Genomic DNA, 23,384 nt, shown 5'->3' with positions numbered 1-23,384 from the left:
ACTGAATAAAATATAAAGGACTCAGGCCTGTAAGAGCAAGTCAGGACAAGAGTTTGAGCTAGACAAAAGCAAGTTTTCTGGCCAGAAAGTTATTGCTTATCACTATGAAGGACAGAGCACTCAAATTTCAGCCAAACACCTTAAAAGTTAACACCTTACAGCATCACAAAATATTGCTTGTATTTGTATCACTGCGGTGTTTAGGTACTAAGCAAACAAAAAGGTCCCACTGGATTAAGAGGTCAAACCAGGATCAAGTCTCTCACCAACAAAATGACAATCATAATGAATGAGACAGGGACAGAAAGAAGGAAACGACTGATGAAAACAGCAAGACAGTAATATTCCTGGCAGAAGAAACAAGGTCCAATTCCCGCTACAAAGCTTTCCTTTCACTATATCTACTTTCCATCTTTTTATCCTAGGTATCAAACCTACCTAGGATACAGTAAATGCCTCCTTCAAACTAATGGAGAAGTATTATTTTAAGTCACCCAAAATATGTGTTTGCTTTCTCTTACATCCTCTTATCTTTTTAACATCCATAGTAGATGCTTTTCAATTACTGTCTTTACATACTTTAGTTCTCTCAACTTGCTGCCCTTTCACTTTTACATCTTTTAACATAATATGCTTTTTTGTCTCTCTCAAAATAGCTAGGACACATCTAGCGGAGCCTGCCAGATGCGAACTACTGCCAAAAATCTCAGTGTGGCAGCACAAACTTGCATGCAGCATCTGAGTAAATCAAAGGGTTTACCAAAGCCTTGAAGAAAACTGGGATTCAGAACAACAAATCTCTGACACCTCTTCAATGGCATGATCATAATCTGAAGATTTCAAACTTTCATTTACTTATTCGTCTCTTGATTAACTGTCTTACATAGGCATGACTCTAACCACAGGTACTAACCACAGCTCAGAGAGATTTACTGCAGAGGGGCATTACCTTGAAAACTCTACCCAGGAAAGTTTTAATACTAACACTGCTAGCAAATCTCCCATTATTGATAGAGTTTGAGCTATTCCTTACAAGCCACCTTTCCAGTGGTGCTGAACTAGTGATTTCACAGCACAGTTTAAGAAGAAAAATGCAGAACTAAATCCCAATTCTCAATAAAATCCCCATCCCTTCATCTCAATGAAAATAGTTTGTCAATACTAATATTCAGCCATTTAAGAAAACATAATGGTGTGCTGTTTATTACTTCATTTCATACAAATACTTAGTTCCCCAATTCAAGAACCAGAAGCATATCCATGCAGTAGAAAGGCAATTACAGGTATGATGTTTTATATCAGAATCATGCATTTAGAAGCATGCTTGAACAGCCATTTATAATACAACTGCTGGGTATTTTACTAGGTAAGTACAGTGTCTAATAAACTTTAAGATCTGCTACCAAATATGTAAAAAAGTAAATTAGAATATTAATAACACAATCTCCATTTTGAAAGTGTTATATCCAAAAGAGATTAGCCACTTAAAAAACTCCATGTAGTTATAATTTCACATAATGCAGGTCCCTGCTGTGTTCTTAGCTAGCACTAACAGGATGAAATGAAGAAAGAGAAAAATGAGGACGTTTTCCCTAACACTAGGGTATGCCATGATATTGAACTGTCACAATAAGATACAAAAAACCTAATTTCATTGCTTAAACAATTTAAAACTGGAATGAAATTATATTCAAAATAAAGAGTCTCAATCAGTTTCCACATCGGTGTATCTAAAACAAGGACGTAAGGCGTGATTGTGGCACAAAAGAGCATAACCAAAGCAGGTGCTATACCAACCTATGGATGCACAACTGTGTTTGCATTTGTGTTCAAACACTACTTCAGTACCTAAAATTCTGGTAACTCCATACACCTTTATCATCTGCTCATGTTCAATACTTTCTTGCACATACGTACACCTTGTGCAAACAAATTAATCCTTTAGCTGAGCATCCTTAAACACTTTTTTGGGATTCTGCACTTCCAGTTTCTACGATTCTTGTTATAGTTCACAGCCAATCTGACACTGAGGATTCCCAGTTATTCGTGCACTACACAATAAAGTAAATCTGTACACTTGTGCTCGCATTTATGCTTTGATTCAAGAAAATAATTAAAAAAAAAAATCTCACTTCGAGCTCATGAATACTTCCTATTGGCTATAAAGAGGCTTAAGCACATTCATTAGCACTTTGCTGAAAAGAGGTCATTTCCTGAAAGGAAGATATATACACTTGGGATTTACTTATGTAAATATGATTTCACACACACACTCTCCACCTAGGGAACAGGCATCCAATAACTGGTATGTGAAACATGTGCTTACACCTAAATGCAAAAGCACTTTTGCACACTGACTTTTTATACACCCTGGTCTGACTAGAGGCATGGCTTAAATTAAATGCCAAGCTTCTTTCTTGAGATTGAATGAATTAACATTATTGGCCAGATAATAACCACAGCATAATGGCACACTGAAGCCTAAGGCAACATTTCAGGAGAATTTTCTTAGAAATTCAGGCCTGATAGGAGATGCTAATGAGTTCCGAGAAGTAAATATAGCTCTTTAAATAGCAAATGACAACTTGTCTATAATAGTAAGTTTCTCAGCACATTTACAAACGTTTTCGCTTGCGAGCTATAAAGTGACTTTCATTTAGTTGGACTTTAGCTCTCAAGAACAATCACTATCCTAACATGCCAACAAAAAGAGTGCAAATACACAAGGGAAACACAAATGAAATGCTTGTTAAGGCCTCACAAGGAAACCATACAAACACCTTATTAAATAAGTTTAATTAACCAGCTCTTTTCAAAATCATACTGTGCCCAGCAATGCTGAGAGGCAAATTCCCTGCTCAGAAGCTCTGCTTTTCTTCCCTGAAGTAATATTTTCTCTTTTATTCTCGTAGAGCATAGCCCAGAACCCCCCAGCAGCTGCTGCTAGCAGTGGCACCACTACTGACTTTTTTTTACAGTCTGAGTCAATGCTGACCCAGGTTCCAGCAGTGAGAAAGGGCTTAATGAGGTTCGGTTGTTTATAACCTCTCGCTGTAGCACTTTCTCCCACCTTAAGCAGCAGCATAACCTATGTACTCCTCTTCTAAAAATATTTTCATATAGAAAATGTCCATATATCAGTGCCTAACTCAATATATTGAGTCTAACGCAAACGCTTAATGGAGAAGATGCATTTGTGACTGTCAAAGCTGCATGGCACACAAGACACGCTGCCCCAGAAAAACGCCAGACCCTCTTTACAAATCTTAATCTTGTGGAGTCTCTGAAGGTGAGCACAAAGCTAATATAATTCTCACCTCCAGGCTGCAGCAATCAAAACAGAAATCTGTATTTTACACTTCTCAAATCAGCACTTTCAGAGCACGTAGAGTCACTGGGATGTCCATTAATTTTAATGTACTATATTGAAATGATCGGCATTAAGAGGCCATGCAATTTTCTGCCAAGTACTTTGTTTTCCCTACCAATCAGGGTGGGAAAAGTCCCTTTATGGATTGCTACTGATTCTGCCCTTGATTCACTCTTGAGATACTTCTGTATATCTCACACCTGCCTCTACAATCAACTACCCTGGGAGAGAGGTTGGCAGGACTGACCAAACTAAACAATGAAGAGTCTTTTATTAGTACAGACAGTCAAACAGCACCACTAATACCAGCTGGATAAAAAGCAAATTTATTTTTTTTTTTTTTTATTACTAGGGATGGCAACACAGAAGGAATTGCAGAGAGCTTAACAAGTTTCCAGCCCCCACTCCCCAAAGGGGAAGAAGGGCATGTTTTTAGAAAATACCCACAACTATCATGGTCTCAGCAAAAAAACAAGAAGTGTTGAGAATGACAGTCACCTACTATTCTGCACAGAAATCCCTGTTTGGATCATGCACGATTTGCACCCCTGAGTCACTTTAAATAAGATCTGCCTTTGTCAAAGGGACTCTTTGATCAGAGAAGTTCAGCGATGAGAAAAAACAGCAGACTGTTCAAATGACCTCTCTGCTAAGACAAACCTGTTCCTCAACTCTCCCTTTAATCAAGATAACAAGCATCTTGTCCAGTCCAGGTAATAGGGCTTCTATCCAGCCTCTAGAGCTACCACCGCACAACTCCAATATAATTTAAAGGACGGTATTCCTAAACACTGTCACTGTATTCCTGGTGCCTCTTACAGCTTTCACCACTCCCCATATTCCGTTCCAAGCCGGGACTGGGACATCCTTCTCCCACAGAGAAGATCCTTTTAACACAACGCAGTAATTAAGATGCATTTGCAAATACCATCATTGTTGAGGCAGAAAGAAAGGAAACTTTCCCCGTTTCTCATTTTAGTTCATGCAAGCTTGCGAGGTTTCCTACCATTCAAATAAACAGGAGAGGAAAAATAAAAAGGGGGGGTGGGGGAGGAGATGATTTTAAAACGGCAGAGACAGACAGCGGCAGGATTTAAAAGAAAAGACAACGGGGAAAGAAGGAGACAGGAGTACTTCACACGCCGCTACGGTGGAAAACAAGACGCTTGCTTCGGAATGAGTTCCAGAGTTGCAGTCGCAGCCTGAAGCTGCAGAGCAGCCCAGCGCGATCCGCCCGCGATCAACTGGTGACTCCGCTCCTCGCCCCAGCTCAGCGCCGGCCGCCCCCCGCCCGCAGCCCCGCCAGCGCCCGGCGACAAGTGCTTACCTCCGCACAGCAGGGCTCCGAGCAGCAGGCTGACAGCCGGGCAGCGGGGCCCGCCGCCGCGGGCAGCCCCCGCCATGCCGAGGAGACGGGGACAGGTCCCGGGCGCGGCTCCGGGGCGCTCCGCCGATGCCGCTAGCTCTCCCTGTCCGCCGCCCGCTGCGGCCGCGCCATCGCCGAGCTTAACACGCAACACCTCGCTCCGGAGCGCCGCTCAGCCCCGCGGCGGGCTCCTGCCCATGCCGGCTCCGCTCCTTCCCCTCAGCACCGCACGCCCGCGTCTTCTTCCCTCAGCGCCCTGCCCTAGCGCCGGCGGACCGGGGGAGCAGCGCCCATGGCGGGCGGAGGCTGAGGGGTGCCCCAGCACCGCCGCGCTCCCCGGGCAAAACTTTTCGAGCGGGCGGGGAAAGGTCCGGGAGCCGGCGGGGCTAGCTCGCCCGCCCGGCTCAACCCGAGCGCCCTCCGCTGCGGCTCCAGCCCGCTGCGGCTCCGCTTCCCGGTGCCTTTATCTCGGGGCCGGCAGCAGACGCGCGCACACACACACACTTTCCCCTCAGAGGAGGGCGGGAGGGAAGGGGGAGTGAGGGGGGGGGGGACCGCTGAGCGCGAGCCGCGGCCGTTGGCGCTCGCGCAAGAGAGGGAGCGCGGGCGGGGGGAGCCCTACCTACGGCCGCCCTCAGCGCGGGGCGGGAAAGCGCTGAGGGGACGGGCTGACCCCGGCGAGGCGGGGAGCGGGACCCGCGGGAGGAGGCTGAGGAGGTGAGACACCCGCTCTGGAGCGCCGGGGATGGGAAGGGAGGAAGGACTGTGGTCAAGCCGATATGGCAGGAGAGAGGGGAGCCCTGGTGTGGGGTGCGAGCTAGCCAGGTTGGGGGTGGAGATCGGGACTGGGGCGCGGGAGCGAAGGAACGGCTGGCCCTGAGGAGGAATCCCTCCCCGACATGAGGAACCATCACTGAGCCTACCACCCGCTTCTGCACTCCCGCTCTCTTAAGTCTTCCTGTAGAGAAACACGTATTAAAAACAGAAAACCAAAATAAGAGAGCCTTACTGAAACACAAGACTTTATTGTGTGCAAATGCTTCCCTCCAGAGAGAGGGAAACCTACTGCAAGCCCTAAAATGAAGAAAATAGCTTCACCCACCTGTATTTCACTCAGCTCCAGCCCTGTCATTGCCTGCTCATCCTCTTGGTTTTTCTCTTCCTTTTGCACGGTTCTTTGGTTCCAGCTTCCAAACATAATTCAAAGGCCATATTAGTAACCCTATTCATTTAATTTGATACTTTCACATAGGTATCCTGTATAACTTCAGCTGGCATTCCTTCCTGCTTCTTGTGGCAAAAAAGTGCACATATTTGTGGCCCAATAGTAAGCATACTTTCAACAAGCTTTGGCATACAGCAAGCAAAGTGCAGTTTAGTATTGAGTATTTGAAGTATTTTAGCGTAAAAAGTACTGAGTGCAGAAACCAAATAAACAGAGAAACAACCCTTACTCTGACAAAGCAACACCTTAAAATGGTGACTTGTTTTACAACCTGCTGCTTTTATCCTGAGAAATTAGTCTCTGATTCTTCAGGCAAATACAGCCAGTTCTCAATGGATGGCTAATCAACCAAAGTTAGTGAGGGTGTTACTTAATCTGTGGTGTTACTGAAACAGGTGTCAACGTTTATCATTACATATTACCTAAATAAAAGGAGTAAAACAGTTTGGCTGACTTTAAGAACATCATGCAAGAAGTTATTCTCAGTTTGATAGGCTAGGTCAAGAAAGGCTGCTCTAACACAGAGATTTCTTAGGAGGAACTTTGCGAGGAATATGTTTTGTACTGTGCTGGTTTACTGGATTTTACTGGTAGTAGCAGCTAAATGTTGAAAAAGTAGAAAGAGGATATCATATGGATGTGATTTTAACATATTTTTTCCTCACAAAAGTGTAAAGGAGCAATTCTCAGTGAAAAGCTCATTCAGAAATGTGTAACAGCTTTAGTCTCTTCTGCTTGATTGTTAATTCTGCTAGACACCACAGATACTTGTTAGATGAGCTAAAATATAAAAATTCAGCAGTCAACAGTGAAATGCAGCATCTAACAAACATTTATATCCTGCACTTGAATTTTTTGATAATGTGTGTATACGATTTGTCTGATTTATAAGAGAAAGCAGATACAGTGGAGACAAATGCTATTTCTTTCCAAGGCAACTTTTACTAAGGGACCAAAACCCAATCCTATCACCATTTGTAAGCTACCAACATTTGTCTACTTTGAATTGTGAAGAAAATTTCAATATGATCTAAGTTAGATGGGATAGGAGATTATTGGGAGATCCTTTGAAGTAGGTTATGTCCTATTCATCAAATCTGAACTGGAACGTCTATTATTTCTGTAACATGCTCTGAAGAAAGTTTTGGAAGTTGCATGTAGAATCCATTGGCAAAGACTTTCATGGATAAGAGATAGAAATCAGATAACAAGCTAATAAATATGGTAAAGAAGTCTGTACAGAATAGGTGATGCTATAGCTATTTTTATTCATTTGAAATTTTATTTGTAGTCATTGTAGGTACAATATTTCAGTACCAGAATTTTCAATAGAAGCTATGCCCATGGTTTGCTTAGGCTGGCATTTTTGAAGGAAACCAAAGGAGTTAAATGTAGAAATCACACTCACATTCAAAGAACCCAGCTTAATTTATTTCTAAATACATTTATAATGGAAATATGGGTTGCTGTGAACAATTTATAACAACAGCCTAAGTAACACCAAGCACAAAATCAGAGGAGTGTGTCTGAAGGCAAGGGAGAGTATATATGGAGTCCGGAAAAAGGAAACTGCAACACTGAGATTAAAAAAATATGGAAAATGTCATTACCTACCTTTGATAAAATCCAACTTATCTGTATATTTTAAATTATGTGTAATCCTGAATCAATTTGGATTTCTGTGATGTTTTATTGTTCCAGCATAATTTTCTATGTTTAAAGTTAGGTTCTGTCATTTTATTCATGTTGATTATTATGCTACTCCTCAGATTATACAGTTGAAGTAAAAAAAGTTAATTTGCAGAAACTATATAACATCAGTGAATATGGATTTAGTCCTAAGAGTTCAATTCTGTTATCACTGAAGTTTATGGAAATTTCATTTCCAAGACCAAGTCTTACTTCAATAAAGGGTTACTCGTGTGAGCAGGGGTAATCAGTTAGGTATTCTTGTTTCTGGTGATTTTTAGCAGTAATTTAACCCTACAGTTCAGCACATACTAAAAATAATATGTCAAGGTATTTGTCTTGAATATAATGAATGAACAGTACGAACTTCATTTTGAATAGCGTGTAACTTAATTTTTTATAGATTTTGTCACAATTTTTTTGTTGGTTTTCATTTTTACTTGTAGTAAGTATTTCACCAACAGGTACTTTTAATGTAGATACATGACTTTGTTTCTCTGAAGGAATCTCAGGAGTTTAAGTTTTGAAGTCTTTATAGGCTTTTGTGACTTGTAATAGGCAAAACTGAAATTTGCGGTCGTACATGTAGCATCCGTGCAGTAAGTGTAAGGAAATAAGGAACATGATCAGAAACAAATAGAGTGACAGTAGGCCAAAGCTGACATCTTGGCATCAGCCACCTTCCTAAAATTTTCAAAAGTACCATACAGTGTACGTTAGGCTGAAAATGCAACCCACATTGAAGTTTCTCACACCACCACCCGCAGCGTTGAGGTCACATGACACAATTATCTGACCCAATGTTAAAAAATTAAAGCAGAAAAAAATCCATCAACTCAAAGCTCATATCGGTGTGTGCAGATAGCAATTGATAGTGGAACTTTCCAACCTGTATGCAGGCATTGAGGTCTTTTGTACAATTTGTATTTTGTCAATGCACATATTGCATCCATGTAGAAGTTCTGTATGGCAAATATATCTCACCAGCATTTCTCGGATGAAAACATGATCAGATACTTTGAGGAATAACATATTGTGTAGGTGATTGAGTGTTACAACAGGTACTTACAGGTATCCAAATTGCTATTTCTTTGTTAGAGAATGAAAAGCTATAAAGTTGTCTTATACTGAGCATGATGATGTATAACATTCATCACAAAATGGAAATTAGTTGAAGTGCAAGATTTTACACATTTTTTTCTTAATGTGAAAATGTGGGGGTTTTGGGGGCAAAAAATGACCAAATTTTGTGCTATGTAGACTTTCAGTAACAAAAGAAAATCAAAAATCTGTCAACCAGCCCTAAGACTGGACTGGAAGCGTAAGTGTGTCAGAAGGAATAATCTGATAGAACTTTAGGAAACAGATGTTGGGATGTTGCCAGCAGTTTAGCACTCATGACATAAGTGAGTATAATAGACGTTGCAGCCTGTAATCTTGATTTTAATAATTTTGTAATGCAAACTAGTATTTGACCACTACTCTCTAATTTAGCCCAAACCATAGATTGTCCTTGATACATGCAAGCTGTTTTGAATGTGATCATTTAACACTATGTCTACTACGCAGAGGTCCATTTAACTTGTTCTCTGTTGTAGCTTGCCATGTATTGTTATCCTTGGCACTATATCATATAAATGACTCTGGCTTTCAGTGCAACCTTAAACAAGTCACCTCCTCGATCCCTCAATGTCTTTATATGTATAATGGGATAATGACACCAAATAGTTTCATCAAGTACATGGAAAAAACCTACATATATATTCTACCATACTATAAAATTAATAAGACTAGCTGAATAAGTAGCTTTCTCATTTAATGTATGCCTCTCTGCTCACTCATTTGTAATTATTCAGAATTATACTTTTCTTAACCCATTTTCTTCAAATATAGAATTTAAAATCCTTGGAATGTGATCACGGCCAGTTCAGAGTATCTGTACCAAAACTGTGTTCTGTACTGTTCTGTGTATATGGAGCAATATTCCATATTCCAAGATTCCAAGAGACAGAACGGGAGAGTGGTGCACCCCAAATCCTGCCAGAAATCTGAGGTCACGTAAAGGAATAGAGTGAAAAAAATGTTCAACATTCAGTTTTGTGCCACCCTTGTACCTGGGTGAATTATCGTCTCTCTTCTGTCTTCTATTCTTTGTTTTGCAGTTAGGAGTATTGCCATTTAAAGTGATTTTATTATGCTTCACTGTCAGCATTTATCCTTGAAATAGAGATATAACTTGCATCTCTTAGTTATTTATTTGTGCTGCATGCAGACAGCATGGCATGGGTTTATATTCAGTACCTCCAAAATTAATTTTTCTGCCATAGTGCCTGCCATTGTCATCTTCTTGGTTGACATTTTTAACAAGGACTTAGGATCACGAGATACCATTATTTGCAAAGGAGCCAGCTCACCTAGTCACTGTGGTCTTCCCTAGTTTCTATACTCATGACTGTAAGCAAAGATACACAGTATGTATCTATTGCATGGATCAAATATTTGTATACCCTTCAGATTTAGATCTGAAGATATGGCTTTTTGACCAGAAGACCGCTTCTCAAAATACAACTGAGTACATAAAAAACCCAGTTATGATATTCAAATCACTGATATCAAAGGGATTAAATATATGGCCTTCTGTCCTACCATTCAACACTGCTGTCAAAATGAAGTTTAGTGACATATGGGAAGTATCTTTCCTTCAACTCCTCCCTTTGCCAAATTTGTCAGTGAGAAGCTTCTTGGAAACAGATCCAGGAAAGCAACTACAAGGTAAAGGGCATATCATTTAAAATGGGGCATTTGATAAAAAGCATATAGGGATCTGTAAATCTTTTCAACATTTTACTTTCTGGTTGCAAAGGCTTCACCTGGCACATCAGCTATAGAAAAGTCATGCCATTGGCCAGATGCAAATTTAATTTTCTGCACTTACATTAAAAAAAACCCCAAAAAACTCTATGTGCATACAAAAGCTTTTCCAAAATTTTCAATGACTGAAATTTTTTAAGAATCAGATCTTTCTTCCTCAATTTGCTAAGAATTTCTATAATAATACTAGCTGCACTGAATCAGACCAAAGTTTCACCTAGATTGTTTCTGTCAGTGGCCAAAACTGGATGCCTTGGGAAGAGTACAAGAGGGCAAGTGTGCCGTGATAGTCCTTTCCCAGGGTTTGAAGATTTGAAGCTCAGAGAATTCCAGAGTCAACAATTGTATTGTTGTCTGTGGTGGATTTTTCTCCCCTGAATTTCTCCAGTTGTTTTTGAAGCCATCTACAATTTCGAGCATCCACAAATCTGGTGTCTATTCTAAGGCCAAATACCAGTGTTTTTATACATAAACAATGATGACATGTTCCTTATCTTTTTAAATTCCAAAACTGTGATGACTATAATTGTAATATTTTCAAGATGTCCACACTCGTAGAAAATATTCTAATTACCAGCAGCATTTGGGACTATTCGCTTCCAGAGACATAAAATGCAAATATAAGTTCATCATTTTTGGGAAGCAAATGTGAGCAGAATTTGAACAGAGCCAAGACTAAGTATTTGTTTTCATATAACAAACACTGAAATCCCTGATTTTTCCATCTGTAATGTTTATTCTCTTTGTTTCTCTGTTTTATCCAAGTATTATGACCTGATGCTACATACTCTTAGGAAGGACCATGATGGGCTAATTATGATCTCTAGTTTCTATTGCCATAGAAGTCTGTAAACAATAATGCCTGTGTCTTACACAGTGTTTTTCACATGTATGTACTGTAGCATTTACTTATATGAATAACTTCTGGAACAATTCATCCACAAGTGTTCCTGATCTTTCTTATTCCTTCTCTCATATCTGTATGGATAAAGTGAAGTAAATCAAGATGTCTTGATAAGCTTTAAATATGTGTATCATGAATCGCTCTAGTATTTTTTCTGTAGTGTGAATTAGTTGTCTTAATATGTATGTACTTACAAAACAAAAATTTTCTCAGATACAATGCATTTCAAAGGTATTTGTCACTTACTGCATATTTTGATTTGCTTGAAGTTAAAGCTTTGAAATACCCAAGACACATCTGTTGCAGGTTGCATTCTGAAAAGGGATAGCTACTTCAAAGTGCTGTGCCCAGGATAAATTGCTAATCCCGGTGAACCCTGTGACACTTAACTTGAGTTCAACCATTACTTTAAACATGTGGTAACAATTATTAGACCCTAGAGTTGTATTCTACTTACCAGATCTGTATACCAGATCTGTTGTGACTGTACATGCAAATATAGTATTAATCTATGTTCTCGGGCAATTGTAACTGAGTTACAGCATCTGAACAGGAGTTAAGAGAAATAACTTTTAAGCTCTGAGTTCTTGTGAGTGAGGTTTGTTGTAAGGTTTGGAATCCCAGGGAGCTTTTCCAGCCTTCCTCTGGCTTTGTGAAAGGCCAGTGGTTGCGTTTGCAGTGCGAGCAGTGCCCCCTCGCGCATCAGCCGCCGCTTCCAGCGTCGCGCCGAAGGGAGCAGCCAGAGCAGAAGATAGGCTTGCGATTTCTTCCAGTGCATCTGGTACTCAAGAGCAATATGAAAGCGCTAAGTCTCGTTAATGTAGCATACAGATAAACAATTTTCGGATCATTCTCTGATCATGACGGATTATTTGGTCATAACAAGCATATTATCCTTGCTTAATGAATGGAACATGCCATTTCTTCCTAGCCATTGTCAGTCTTTGATGCAGTACAATTAGCAGAGGTTCTCATTTAATTACCTAGCATAATAGGACCTGAAATGCTGAAATTCAATCTTTCATACAACTACTGCTTTTCAACAGTCCCCTAGGCTAATGAGGATAATGTTCCAACCTAATGCATATATATTACTTATAAAGAAAACGTTGCAAAACGAATACAGTCTTACAGGAGTCTAATACGTCAGATTGCTTTAGGAGCTGTTTGATTACTGTGTCCAATGTTGTAAATCAGTGAAGATGCAATTAAATGTCCTGCTTAAAAATTAATAATGATCTAGCAAGGAATAGGAATTTTTAGATGTTACTTCTGCCTGTTTGTTTTTTTTTTTCTTTCCCAATCAAATCAATTTGACAACAAATAGGTTTGTCACAACATTTTAGATAAAGCTGTCATTTTAGTAATAATGCTGAATGCTGACTCTCCTTTGTGTTAGGACAGATTATATTAAAAAAAAAAATACAAAACCCAGAAAACAAAAAAATCCCAAACACAAACAAACAAGAAACCCCAACAGAACTAGAGAAGCATTAAAAAAGGCAGTTTAGGTACCTAACAGATCAAGATAGTAAAAATTTCTTCACCAAAATGGTGATCAGGTATTGGAACAGGCTGCCCAGGGAAGTGGTGGAATCAACATCTCTGGGAAGTGTTCAAAAACCGTGTAGATAAGACACTTAGTGACGTGGTTTAGTGATGGACTTGGCAATGCTGGGGTAAAGGTTGGAATTGATTATCTTAAAGGTCTTTTCCAACCTGATTGATTCTATGATTCTATACCCATCTAAACAGGTTTTGAGGAACATACGCACGTGCTGCAGAAACTGTTGCAGCCTCTGGGCACTTCTGAAGATTCTACAGACCTTCTTCTATATTTTGATTTACCTATTTACTTTCATATACTTCCTCCAAGTCCCTAAATTATCATAAAATGAAACATTTTACAAGTAAGTCATAACTTATGACTGCCTCCAGAAAATGAAAAATTTTCAAAATTCACTTCCCTATACAGTGTTCACTGTGCAGCCTTTTTATTTGTCCTGGTTTTGTCTGGGATAGTTATTTTTCTTCTTAGTAGCCAGTACAATGCTGTGTTTTGGCTTTACGATGAGAATAATGTTGATAACACACTGATGTTTTAGTTGTTGCTGAGCAGTGCTTACTCTAAATGAAGGACTTTTCAGCTTCTCATGGCTTGCCAGTGAGGAGGGGCACAGAAGCCAGGAGGGAGTACAGCCGGGACAGCTGACCTGGGCTGGCCAAAAGGATATTCCATTCCACAGAACATCATGCTCAGTATAGAAACTGGGGGGAGTTGGCTGGAAGGGGCCGATCGCTGCTTGGGAATGGTCTGGGCATCAGTCAGCGGATGGTGAGCAATTGTATTGTGCATCGCAATACAATACAATGCAAGGTGTTCTTTTTCTTGGGTTTTATTCCTCTCTCTCTCCCCTTTTCTTCATGATGATGTTATTATCATCATTATTATCATTATTATTATTATTATATTTTACTTTATTTCAATTATTAAACTGTTCTTATGTCACAGCTGGGGTTAAACCACAACATTATTGTACATTAATTGATTACTAGGCATGCAATAGGCTACAAAGTTCTTATACCAGGGCATTCCAGTTCTCTGCAGAAACAGTGGAACCACCTTAGATAAGACTCTTATATCTCAGGGGCTTGTGTTAGATGGCCTCCAGAGGTCTCTTTCAAACTTAATTACTTCATGATTCTATCTCATTATTTATGTGAACCTGAAAATCACCAAGTTACTTTATAAGAAGAAGCAGAAAAGAGTGATAATCGTCCATGCTGAGCCCTCAGTAAATATGTCTCCAGACTCATTTACATGAACACCAGGGCAGAAATAGAAGGAACGCTGTTGTATTTTGATTTCGAAGTGTCACCAGTCCCTTAGAAATCACTGGCGTTGAGGGTAGGGGGTTAAAGTGACGGAAGAACTTAACCCAAGAAGCTTTAGAGAACCAGTTCATTGGATCAATGGACTACAATCAGCCCTGAACATTTCTTGCAGAAACCACCATCATTGTCACCATGAGACTTTTAATTAAAAATGAAAGGCAATATGACTCTACAGATGAGCCACAGACTATTTATTAGTTTCCATTAAATATTTGTGGTCTGAAGACCACAGTTCAGCAGCCTCTGACATCCACAGTTATGACATATGCTTCATAACATCCCTTGAGATCAATAGAAACTCATGAGGGAGTGTGTAGGTCCGTCTGCACTTCCCTCCTTAGTAGCAGATACATCAGACTTTGTGGTTACGAAAAGCAGCTCAATTTCCTGAAGTCATGTGTTTTATTTAGATTAAGCAGATCAAGGCAGAAAGCTCTCCACATAACTCTTCTGTCAGTGTTCCCTGCTTTTTTGAACACCTTTGCCAGCAGGAGTTAGTTAGTAAAAAAAGAAACTTAAAGATGCCCAGAGAGAAAGAGATTGAACTTCTAGCTCTATGGCTAATCTTTGATGCTCTAGGCTGCATCTATTCAGCAAATTGTAAGACTTCTAATTGATAGTTTAATAGGGCCATGCGTGAAGCAGACATACTTGTTTAACCCTTGAATGTCAAAGATAAATCACACTGTCAGAACATGAGGACTTTTGTCAGTAGAACCAAGATGGAAATTTGGCATTTTAGGCTGAGAATTGTCTTTCCATTGAACTATGGCTCCCACATTTAATGCCAGAAATAGATTGTACATGAAGTGTTTTCTATCTGCTAACCCAAAAAGCACCCTTATAAAGACTCATGGATGAGCTTTTTTAAGCTTCCTTGATTTTACTTTCTGCTTAGAAATTTAGACTTCAGGTGACATAATGATTTATATTGTATCAGGAGTGTTGTTCCCCTTCCCCTCCTATATACATATTGCACTGGCATCTACAGGTTGATGACATACCATATTTGTCCTAGGTGGGTTATAAAACAGTATTTGATAAGTCTTGGACACAAAAACTTGCAATCAGCAGCGTAGGAATCAGACTTTGACTTCTCTGTAATTTTCTGTTAAGATGGCATCTGTTGTACCTTCAAACCATTCGGTGTTCTGATTTCAAGTATCAACTGCATTTTCTTGTCCAAAACACAGTAACTTTCATTCAGAGGAAACAAGATCAACTACATACTCATAACATGTCTAGAAATAACATAGACAATAAATATCTTTTGTGCAGGTCTTTTCTCTTTCTGTGCTGTGGGATGTTTTTCTTGGCATAGAAATTTTCAATGCCCCTTTCTTTCTTCTTAGAATGTGTCAGGCTCGATCATGTTCTCTAAAACTTCGATAAAAGCCACCTTCTGACTTACAAGGATAGTAGCAGGTCTGAAGTGTTCACCATTTTTTAGAATATTAGTTAGCAGACATTTGTCATTTAATTCACATAAGGTTACAGTGTTCTTTGCTTCTGATTGGTGACAATGATTTAAGCATCATGTTCTGCTGAATTTCCTATGCTCACTGCTTGGATGAGGAAACCAAACCAGTCATTGATCTTGCTGGTTTATTGCTTTGTCCACTATTTTTAGCTCCTCAAGTTCTGTTAATTGGAAAGGTTTGATAAAAAGAAAGCTTAAAAAATATTTCAGCATCTTTGCTCCTTTTTGATACCAAATTAAAAGAACCTGGAGTTTAGTTTCTCAGTGAAACAGTTCTCTACATTATAGGAAACAGTAGCTTTTCCTTATGCTGTCAGATACTGCAGATTTTGTTGTGAAGCTCGCAGGTACTATAGCAGTTAGAGCTCCTTATAATCCTCAGAATTTCACTGAAGAAACAATGAGAAGAGAGCATGATTACCTTTAATCATCTTCCAGTTTCCTTTCTCAGCCTTAGCAATTGTCAACGCTAGAGAGAGTAATTTAAAAATTCTGCACATGCATTGTTCCAAGACCACTGTTCAGTCCTGTTATGAAGTAGGAGGTTTATTTAATGCAGATTGAATTTGAAGTGCTAGGAACACCAGAACTGTATTTCAGTGAACAAATTGAATGTATTTGATATTAACAGAAGAGGGGGAAAAAATAAAATCACTGCTTATGCTATCAGTATGTACTCTGAGCATTTAGATAGCTGCTTAATGTAAATAACACCAATCCCATAAAATAGCCATATGAGAAAAAGGAAATTTGATTTGGTTTAATTTATGATAGTGAAAAGTGCCTATACCTTTTAACACATTCCAACTGAGGTTAATATTACCTACGGTGCCTTACTAAGAAGCTTAATGGCAATTCAAAGTGAGAAGCTATTCAGACTTAGCGGTAGTTAAGTACTTTCTTCCACGTCAGACTTTTAATTGGCTCTAACTGTGGAAAAAAAGGTTGGAGGAGTATAAAGAGAGAGGAAGAGTTTTGGTGCATTGACTCAGTGACTAGACAGAGCAATATTTTAATATGCAAAAATAAAAGCATAGGTTTACACTGGAGATTGTAGGAGGTGGTGAGGTATCTGTAGGGAAACAAGTTTCTCAGCTTTATACAACCTGTATGAATAAAGGGAAGACTAATGAAGTCTGCAGTGACTGGTGTTCCTTCATATCAGGAAGATTATGACAATCTCCTGCATTTCAGACCTATAGAGTTACTGTATTATCTAAGGCAAAGGATGCTTAGTCAAAGTATGTCTTTAGTTTGCCTTCACTAGAGGTTGTTAACGTGTACAGTACTATGCCTTTCCTCTGTGAGATCCTGACACCCACTAAAGCTGCTAACATGGCTGGTTCAAAGCAGAGCAACTGCCTAGAGCCACAAAGCAGGCAACTGCTTTTAGCGATGGATTGCTGGTTGCTGGAGGTGCAGCAAAAGGCCCCAGCCCAGACACCTTCTTTGGCCATACAGCTGTTGCTACAGCAGGAGGAAAGCTCAGGCTGGGTTGGTGGTGGGACCTTGTTCCAGGAAAGAGGGCAGAAGTGTTGGCTCCTCCTTGAAGCTGCAGCAGTCGCTGTCTCCTCTCCTCACATCTTCCAGAACAGCAAGTCTTACACCCCACAGCTTTGTTTCCAACCATATTTCTGTACCAGCCTCACTGCTTTCCTTCACCTCCGTGCTGCATGTTCCTGCTGGTTCCTTGCACTCAGGTTGGTGTTCAGTGGCCCCCCACTAAAATGATTCAGCTCACACGAGCAGCAGGAAAAAAAAAAAAAAAAACCTGATAAAGAAAATGCAAATACTTTTCTGCTTGGCTGACAAATTAAAGCAGTTCAGTGAAGATTCCAAAAATGCACCACAGCCAGTGTGAGAGACACAGCTGTGAGCAGGCAGATGAGAAGGTGGAAGCAGAGAAGGAAAGAAGAAGCAGGTCTGTCCCTTTCAGGTACAGCAGGTTGTTAGGCTGCCTCAGCAGTACTGTGGAACTGTACCCCAGGGCACAGAAGAGGTCAAAAGAGTCCTTTCTGCAACTGCTATAATGGATTAATGTAGCTGTTGGCAGCAGTATATCAACAGTTCACAAATACAGAAGAACAGCAAATTAGTTATGATACTAATTGTCAATTTTTTTTTTCAGAGTTCCTGTTCTTTTTCTTGCTTCAGACTTAAGTGAGAGAAATGTTTTCATCTCTCTTAATTGGATTCAGAACAGGAGCTGAAGCGAGAGAAGTTTCCTCTTAGGAGGGATCTTCTTACTGTGCATTCCAGGTGCCTGTTCGTTTTTCTTTTGATCATGTGAATGTTTTACTTCAACTTTCATAAACAAACATTTGCCTTAGATAATATAAAGAAGCCTTCCAGTATTATAAAGGAACATTCCAGCACTACAGAGCACTGTGAATGGTCACATTTACAAGGTCAAGCATTCTTGCCAAAAGACCAAAGAGACATATATTATTTAAACAGAGAAACAAAGGGTGAAAGAGCTCAGGCCATTGAAAAGGCTATTGTCTCTCTTTCAAGGGACTGTGGAGTTCAGTTTATGAAACAGAAATCAGATCAGACTGTGATCAAGCCAGATGGCTTTGCTACCTGACAAGGTTAGGTGATCTGTCTGACCTTGTTAGGAACCCAGAGTGAGTGGTAAATAATGCCCACTTGCCACTTGCTCCTAAAAAGGTTTTTAAACAATACTGAAAACTTGACATGTCAATTATGCAGCTTACACTGCTAGAACTAATGGGAGGATAATTTTACTAACCTGCTATATTTATTCCATTATTACCATGAATTGCACGGCAGAGGGCCCTGTAGTACAGCTGCAGATTAAGAATGATATTTTATAAAGCTCCATTCATTTTCTGATGCTAACTGAGATTGTTGTTTCAAGCAACTGGAGGCTTGCTTGTATTTGTCCATATGCAGTTGTTTTCTGTCATTTCGGAAACACCAGCCATTAGTAAAATGATGAGCAAGTGCAGTTTTATTATATTAAAATTCATTACTCTGTTGAAAAAATAATATTTTCTGGCTGTGAGAATTCAAACTAAGAGCGGCTTCTCTAATCATTCATGTAGTCTTTTACACCAATGCAGAATATAGTGTTTTACAAAGTCAGAATAGTGATATTATTCCATCTTACCCCATGGTATAAAAAGATACAAAGAGGATAGAGGTTTTGGAGTAACAGTGATAAATCAAAAGTGGGCTGGAAGAGCTAGAAAAGCATTTTTACAAAAAAACATGCAAACATATAAACTAATTTATCAAATATTGTATCTGAAACAACTTCTGACTTGTGTCCCAAGACTGGAATTTTACAAAGCTTATGACTATCAGAGAGGTTACAAAATATTGTTTCATGTATTAACAGGAGAAATGCAGAGACTAAAATGGTCCAAATCTGAGGTTTCAAGAGTTGTTTTGGAACACTGATTCCCAAAGTTTCCATGCCATGTTCCTCTTGCTACAACCAAAATATATTCAGGGACCATTTTTGTTCAGCCACACAGAGCCGTCATGGTCATGTGAGCCCTTGCTGTAGTCTCTGGGGTGAAAGACTGTTAACTTGGGGCTGTTGTGTACATTTTTTATGGAGAAGGGAAAGGAAAAAGGAAATGTGGGAATAGGAGCTAGATGAAAAGGGTTACTGCTCCTCCCACCTACCCAGGGTAACAGCTTAGACTTACTCTTATCTGGACTTTAAAGGTTCTGGGTGTATTTTTAACCTGAACACCTGGGAAATGACCTCATACTGTTCCAGTTAACCCTTGGTACATGCAAATGAACTCAAAGGTAGTGTGTAAAGTTCCGATAACCAGTTGCTCCTCGGTGAATGAGCATTTTTTATCTGTGTTTCTCTTTTTCTCTTCCTTGCAATTTCCTTTTTTTTGTTGTTGCACGAACAGAAATTTTTCTTTTGGATTTCTTTTCCAGCTCTTCCTTTCCAGCTATAGATAGCTACCACATTCCAGATTTCTTGTTTGTGTTAGCATCTCAGTTTGCAGTTTATCTCCTAACTGTGATGCATTATTTTGATGCACTCACCACCCCACTGTCTGATTCACTGCATGTAATTGCATTCACAGGCTTAGCTCTACTGCCTTTAGTGTCATCATACTGTTATCTCTATGAATTTGTATTAAAGAAACACAGAAACTTCCATATGCATCTGGCAACAGAAGAAAAGTATGACTTTAGTAAATACGGACATGATCTTTCTTCCTGATGAAGTTTCGGAAGCTGCAGTAAGAAAAATCTGTAACTGTAAGTCAACAAGACGAAATCCATTACATTGTATCCAAGTGCTCGTGCACAAAGAGTGTGTCAAACAAGCTGAAAATACTGGTGTTAATGTTCTGCTACTGTGGGACAAAGTAACAAGGAAGCTTCCATTGTAATATTGAATATATTTTTGATACAGTAAGTGGTAGACTTCATTAAAAATTACAGTCTTTGGATGGTGGGGAAAGGACAAAAACAATTTCATTGTTGCATTACAAATTATTTAAGATTTTTGTACTAATACATTTCCACTCTTAAAGGTGTTTGTTTGGGATTTAAGAAAATGAGGTTACTAGAAGGTTAGGATCTGTACTGTGTGAGCAGGTATGGTAGAATTAAGTTGTACGAACATCTCTTATTTTCTTATACTATGACTAATAGTCCTGATCAAGACTGAGGTCCCACTTTAGCTGACAAGTTGAGTTTACAGTTATGTCCTGAGTTCAGCTGTAGCAGTTATTTTTCTCCTTCCTAGTAGCTGGTGCAGTGCTGTGTTTTCAACTTCAGTCTGAGAACAATGCTGAACCCAGAACAAGTTAAAAGATGTGAAACATAGAAGAGAAACAGGGAAGTAAAGTACCTTCTACAGGATTACAGAGTATGTCAGATAAATCTGGTGAGAAGCTTGATCTTGTTTCTAAGTGCAAGGATGCAGCCAAAAGTCTGGCTTGCCCCCTTGGAGCAAAGATGAATGGAGATCTGAAAAGATGTATGTTTTTTCTTGGTGAATGTGAGATTATGATTACTTACTAGTTTGGAGCTGGAAATGGCTTCTTGTATGCTGTTCTCTTCACTGCTGGAGAACAGGTTGTTTGCTCAGACCTTTTAGAAAAGTAGCGGTTGCTGAAGAAAAGTCTTCAAATAATGAATTGTGGAATTTTGTTCGATAAGCACTGAAAAACCCTAAAAGGTTGGGACAGAGTTCACTTAATGGATGGAAGACTTCTCATTGACTTTCAAAAACAGTAGATCAGGTCTGTAACTGGCATCAAAATTCATCCCTTGAATGCATATCTAAGTTGATGTGCATCTGGATTCTAATATACTTTTCATTATGCAAATTTGAATGGCAAGATGTATAAATTTGCAGATGGAAATAAATAGATTCTAGGCTATTATTTGTTAAACCTTTGCTCATAACACTGCAGCTTAGCTGCTTTTATACAGAGCTACAGCTGCAGAGAGGCCAGAAGAATTCAGCAATCAGATAACATAAGAAGAGTGATTTCCAAATCATCACTGTAGATGCCCATTTTACTAATTTTCTTTCCTTGTATCTTCCACTAGCAAGAGCAGCAGTGGGCTTGGATTGGATTCCTCTCTCCACCTCCAGAGGAAATGGGACTGGTAAAACCAGTATGGCCATCCCTTCACATTTTTCAAAAGCTAAATTTGTCATTGATTTGTGGAGAACAAATCTGCAGATTTGCTTGCACTTTGCTTGCCTAGGGCCATTGCTATTCCCACTCTTACAAAGTTTCAATACTGGATATGGGAAGCTGGTGGGTTGAGTTGTCCACTTCATATTGGTACAGCAGCATGTTTTGCAGAAGCGCTCCTCTGTGCTTTTATCAACATGTCAACTCTTCTAGGATTGGAAGGATCTCTTCCAGATGAAACAAAAAAAATACACTCTTCCTTCAGTTCTTGCTTTTTAAGCCTGGTACCTTTATTGTCAGTTCCTAAATGTGATTTTTCTGATATGGAAACTCTTTATAGGTTATCAGGATGTGCCCAAAGCACATCACAGCCAAAAAAAAAAAATCTTTTTTTACATTGTACTGCATGGACCATGGATCAGTTTCCTGGAAAACAGATACTCCCAGATAATTCCACATTGACAGAAAAAGTTGCTGGCCTCTATTATTTTCATGTTATGTCTGGAAGCGTTTCTGCAAGTGGTTTTGCATGAAGAAGTGCTTTGCAGATATTGCAGTATTGGTATTACCTGAAGCTCTAGTCACTCTAGAAAAGACATCTCATTTTGTAATCCAGAAATTACTTTATAAAAAAGTCAGTAATTGCCAGAGACATGGATAATGTCTGAGATGTCGCTGTCACCAGTTATTCTGAGCACACTGTTGTTTAGTTCATAGCATACTGAGAGCTCACAAGCTAACAGCTCAGGCAAATCACCCAAAGTACAAGCTTAAAGATCTCCCTTGCCTTCTGATCCTATCCTACAGCTGTCCACAGCTGGTGAGCACTGGTAAATTATTGTGTGCAGAGTACAATGACATTGGTGGTATGTGAACAAGAAAAGAAACACTTACAAATTGTGCGCTGGCTTGAAAAATATATCTTAGCCATCAGAAGGAGGCTTGTGATCCTTTGTACTTCAAAGACATGAAGATAAATCTCACTTTCTAAGGATTACACCTAAGTATCTTATGGATACCAGGGACAATAGGTCAGGGGATTAAAAAAAAAAAAAAAAGAAAAAAAAAAAAGGCACCAAAACAAGGAATTACTGTTATGAATCATTAAACAAAATTCTAGTTATGTTTTATGTACTGTTGAATAAAGAGCTCATTGTTTTTTATTAAACTACCATCATTACCTGGTAAACTGTTAGAAGAGGATGGATTTATTATTGTTCCTGTACAACTAAAAGGTTAACATCCTTCTGACTGCAAAATAATACACTTTCAGCTAATGGGAGCATTTAGCATTGAATAGAGCTGTGAAAAATGTCCTTGATATTTATAAATAAACCAATGCAATTTTCTAGGGCCAGCTCCTAAAATCTTCAGACACTGAGATGATATTTAAAGCTTTTCTCAGTTAGTTTATCTCGAGTATTCTACTTGCAAATATTAATATATTAAAAAATACAAAAAAAAGTATGGGCTCATATTGTTTCAAAATTTCTTTCAGTGGAATTATAAACAACAGATCAAGTTGAAAAACTCACTCTCTGTTCCTACAGGTTTTTTCTGTTACTACTTTTTATACAAATGGTATGTGAGGTGTCATAGCAATGATGAAACTACCAGTGTTACTCTTTAGAGAATCACTGAGTGGCCAGGGGGAGGACAATGGACCATTTACTGTGACTTAATGCCATTCTAATAAAAAAGCAGCTGAAGGAGAGGTGAATAAAGCTATCTTCAGAATGTTCACCTGTCTGTCAGTGGGGACTCCAGCCAAATACAGCAACAACATCTTGAACTACTATTTCAGGCATAACACAGTGATCTCAGTGAATGGACTATAGGGACTGTTTTATCAGAAGGAAGATTTAAGAATTCCTCTGATAACAACTGTAAAGAGTGAAAAAGAAATATTAATGACATAACTATTTTATTT

At 39.2% G+C, this 23,384-nt stretch overlaps 1 protein-coding gene across 2 annotated transcripts in view; it reads right to left on the bottom strand.

Annotated features, from left to right (window-relative positions):
• The window catches only part of TMEM132C (transmembrane protein 132C), a 207,296-nt gene extending 202,095 nt beyond the window's left edge, over window positions 1-5,201 (bottom strand). For both annotated transcript variants that reach the window (XM_030500747.1, XM_030500748.1), the window contains exon 1: window positions 4,698-5,201. In XM_030500747.1, the coding sequence (XP_030356607.1) occupies window positions 4,698-4,773 (76 nt within the window). In that variant the 5' untranslated portion in view covers window positions 4,774-5,201. The remainder of the gene's footprint in view (window positions 1-4,697) is intronic.
• Between the last annotated feature and the right edge of the window lie 18,183 nt (window positions 5,202-23,384).

The sequence above is a fragment of the Strigops habroptila genome, chromosome 11 (genome assembly GCF_004027225.2).
Source record: "Strigops habroptila isolate Jane chromosome 11, bStrHab1.2.pri, whole genome shotgun sequence".
Lineage (NCBI taxonomy): Eukaryota > Metazoa > Chordata > Aves > Psittaciformes > Psittacidae > Strigops > Strigops habroptila.
This window is presented reverse-complemented; position numbering and strand designations above follow the sequence as displayed.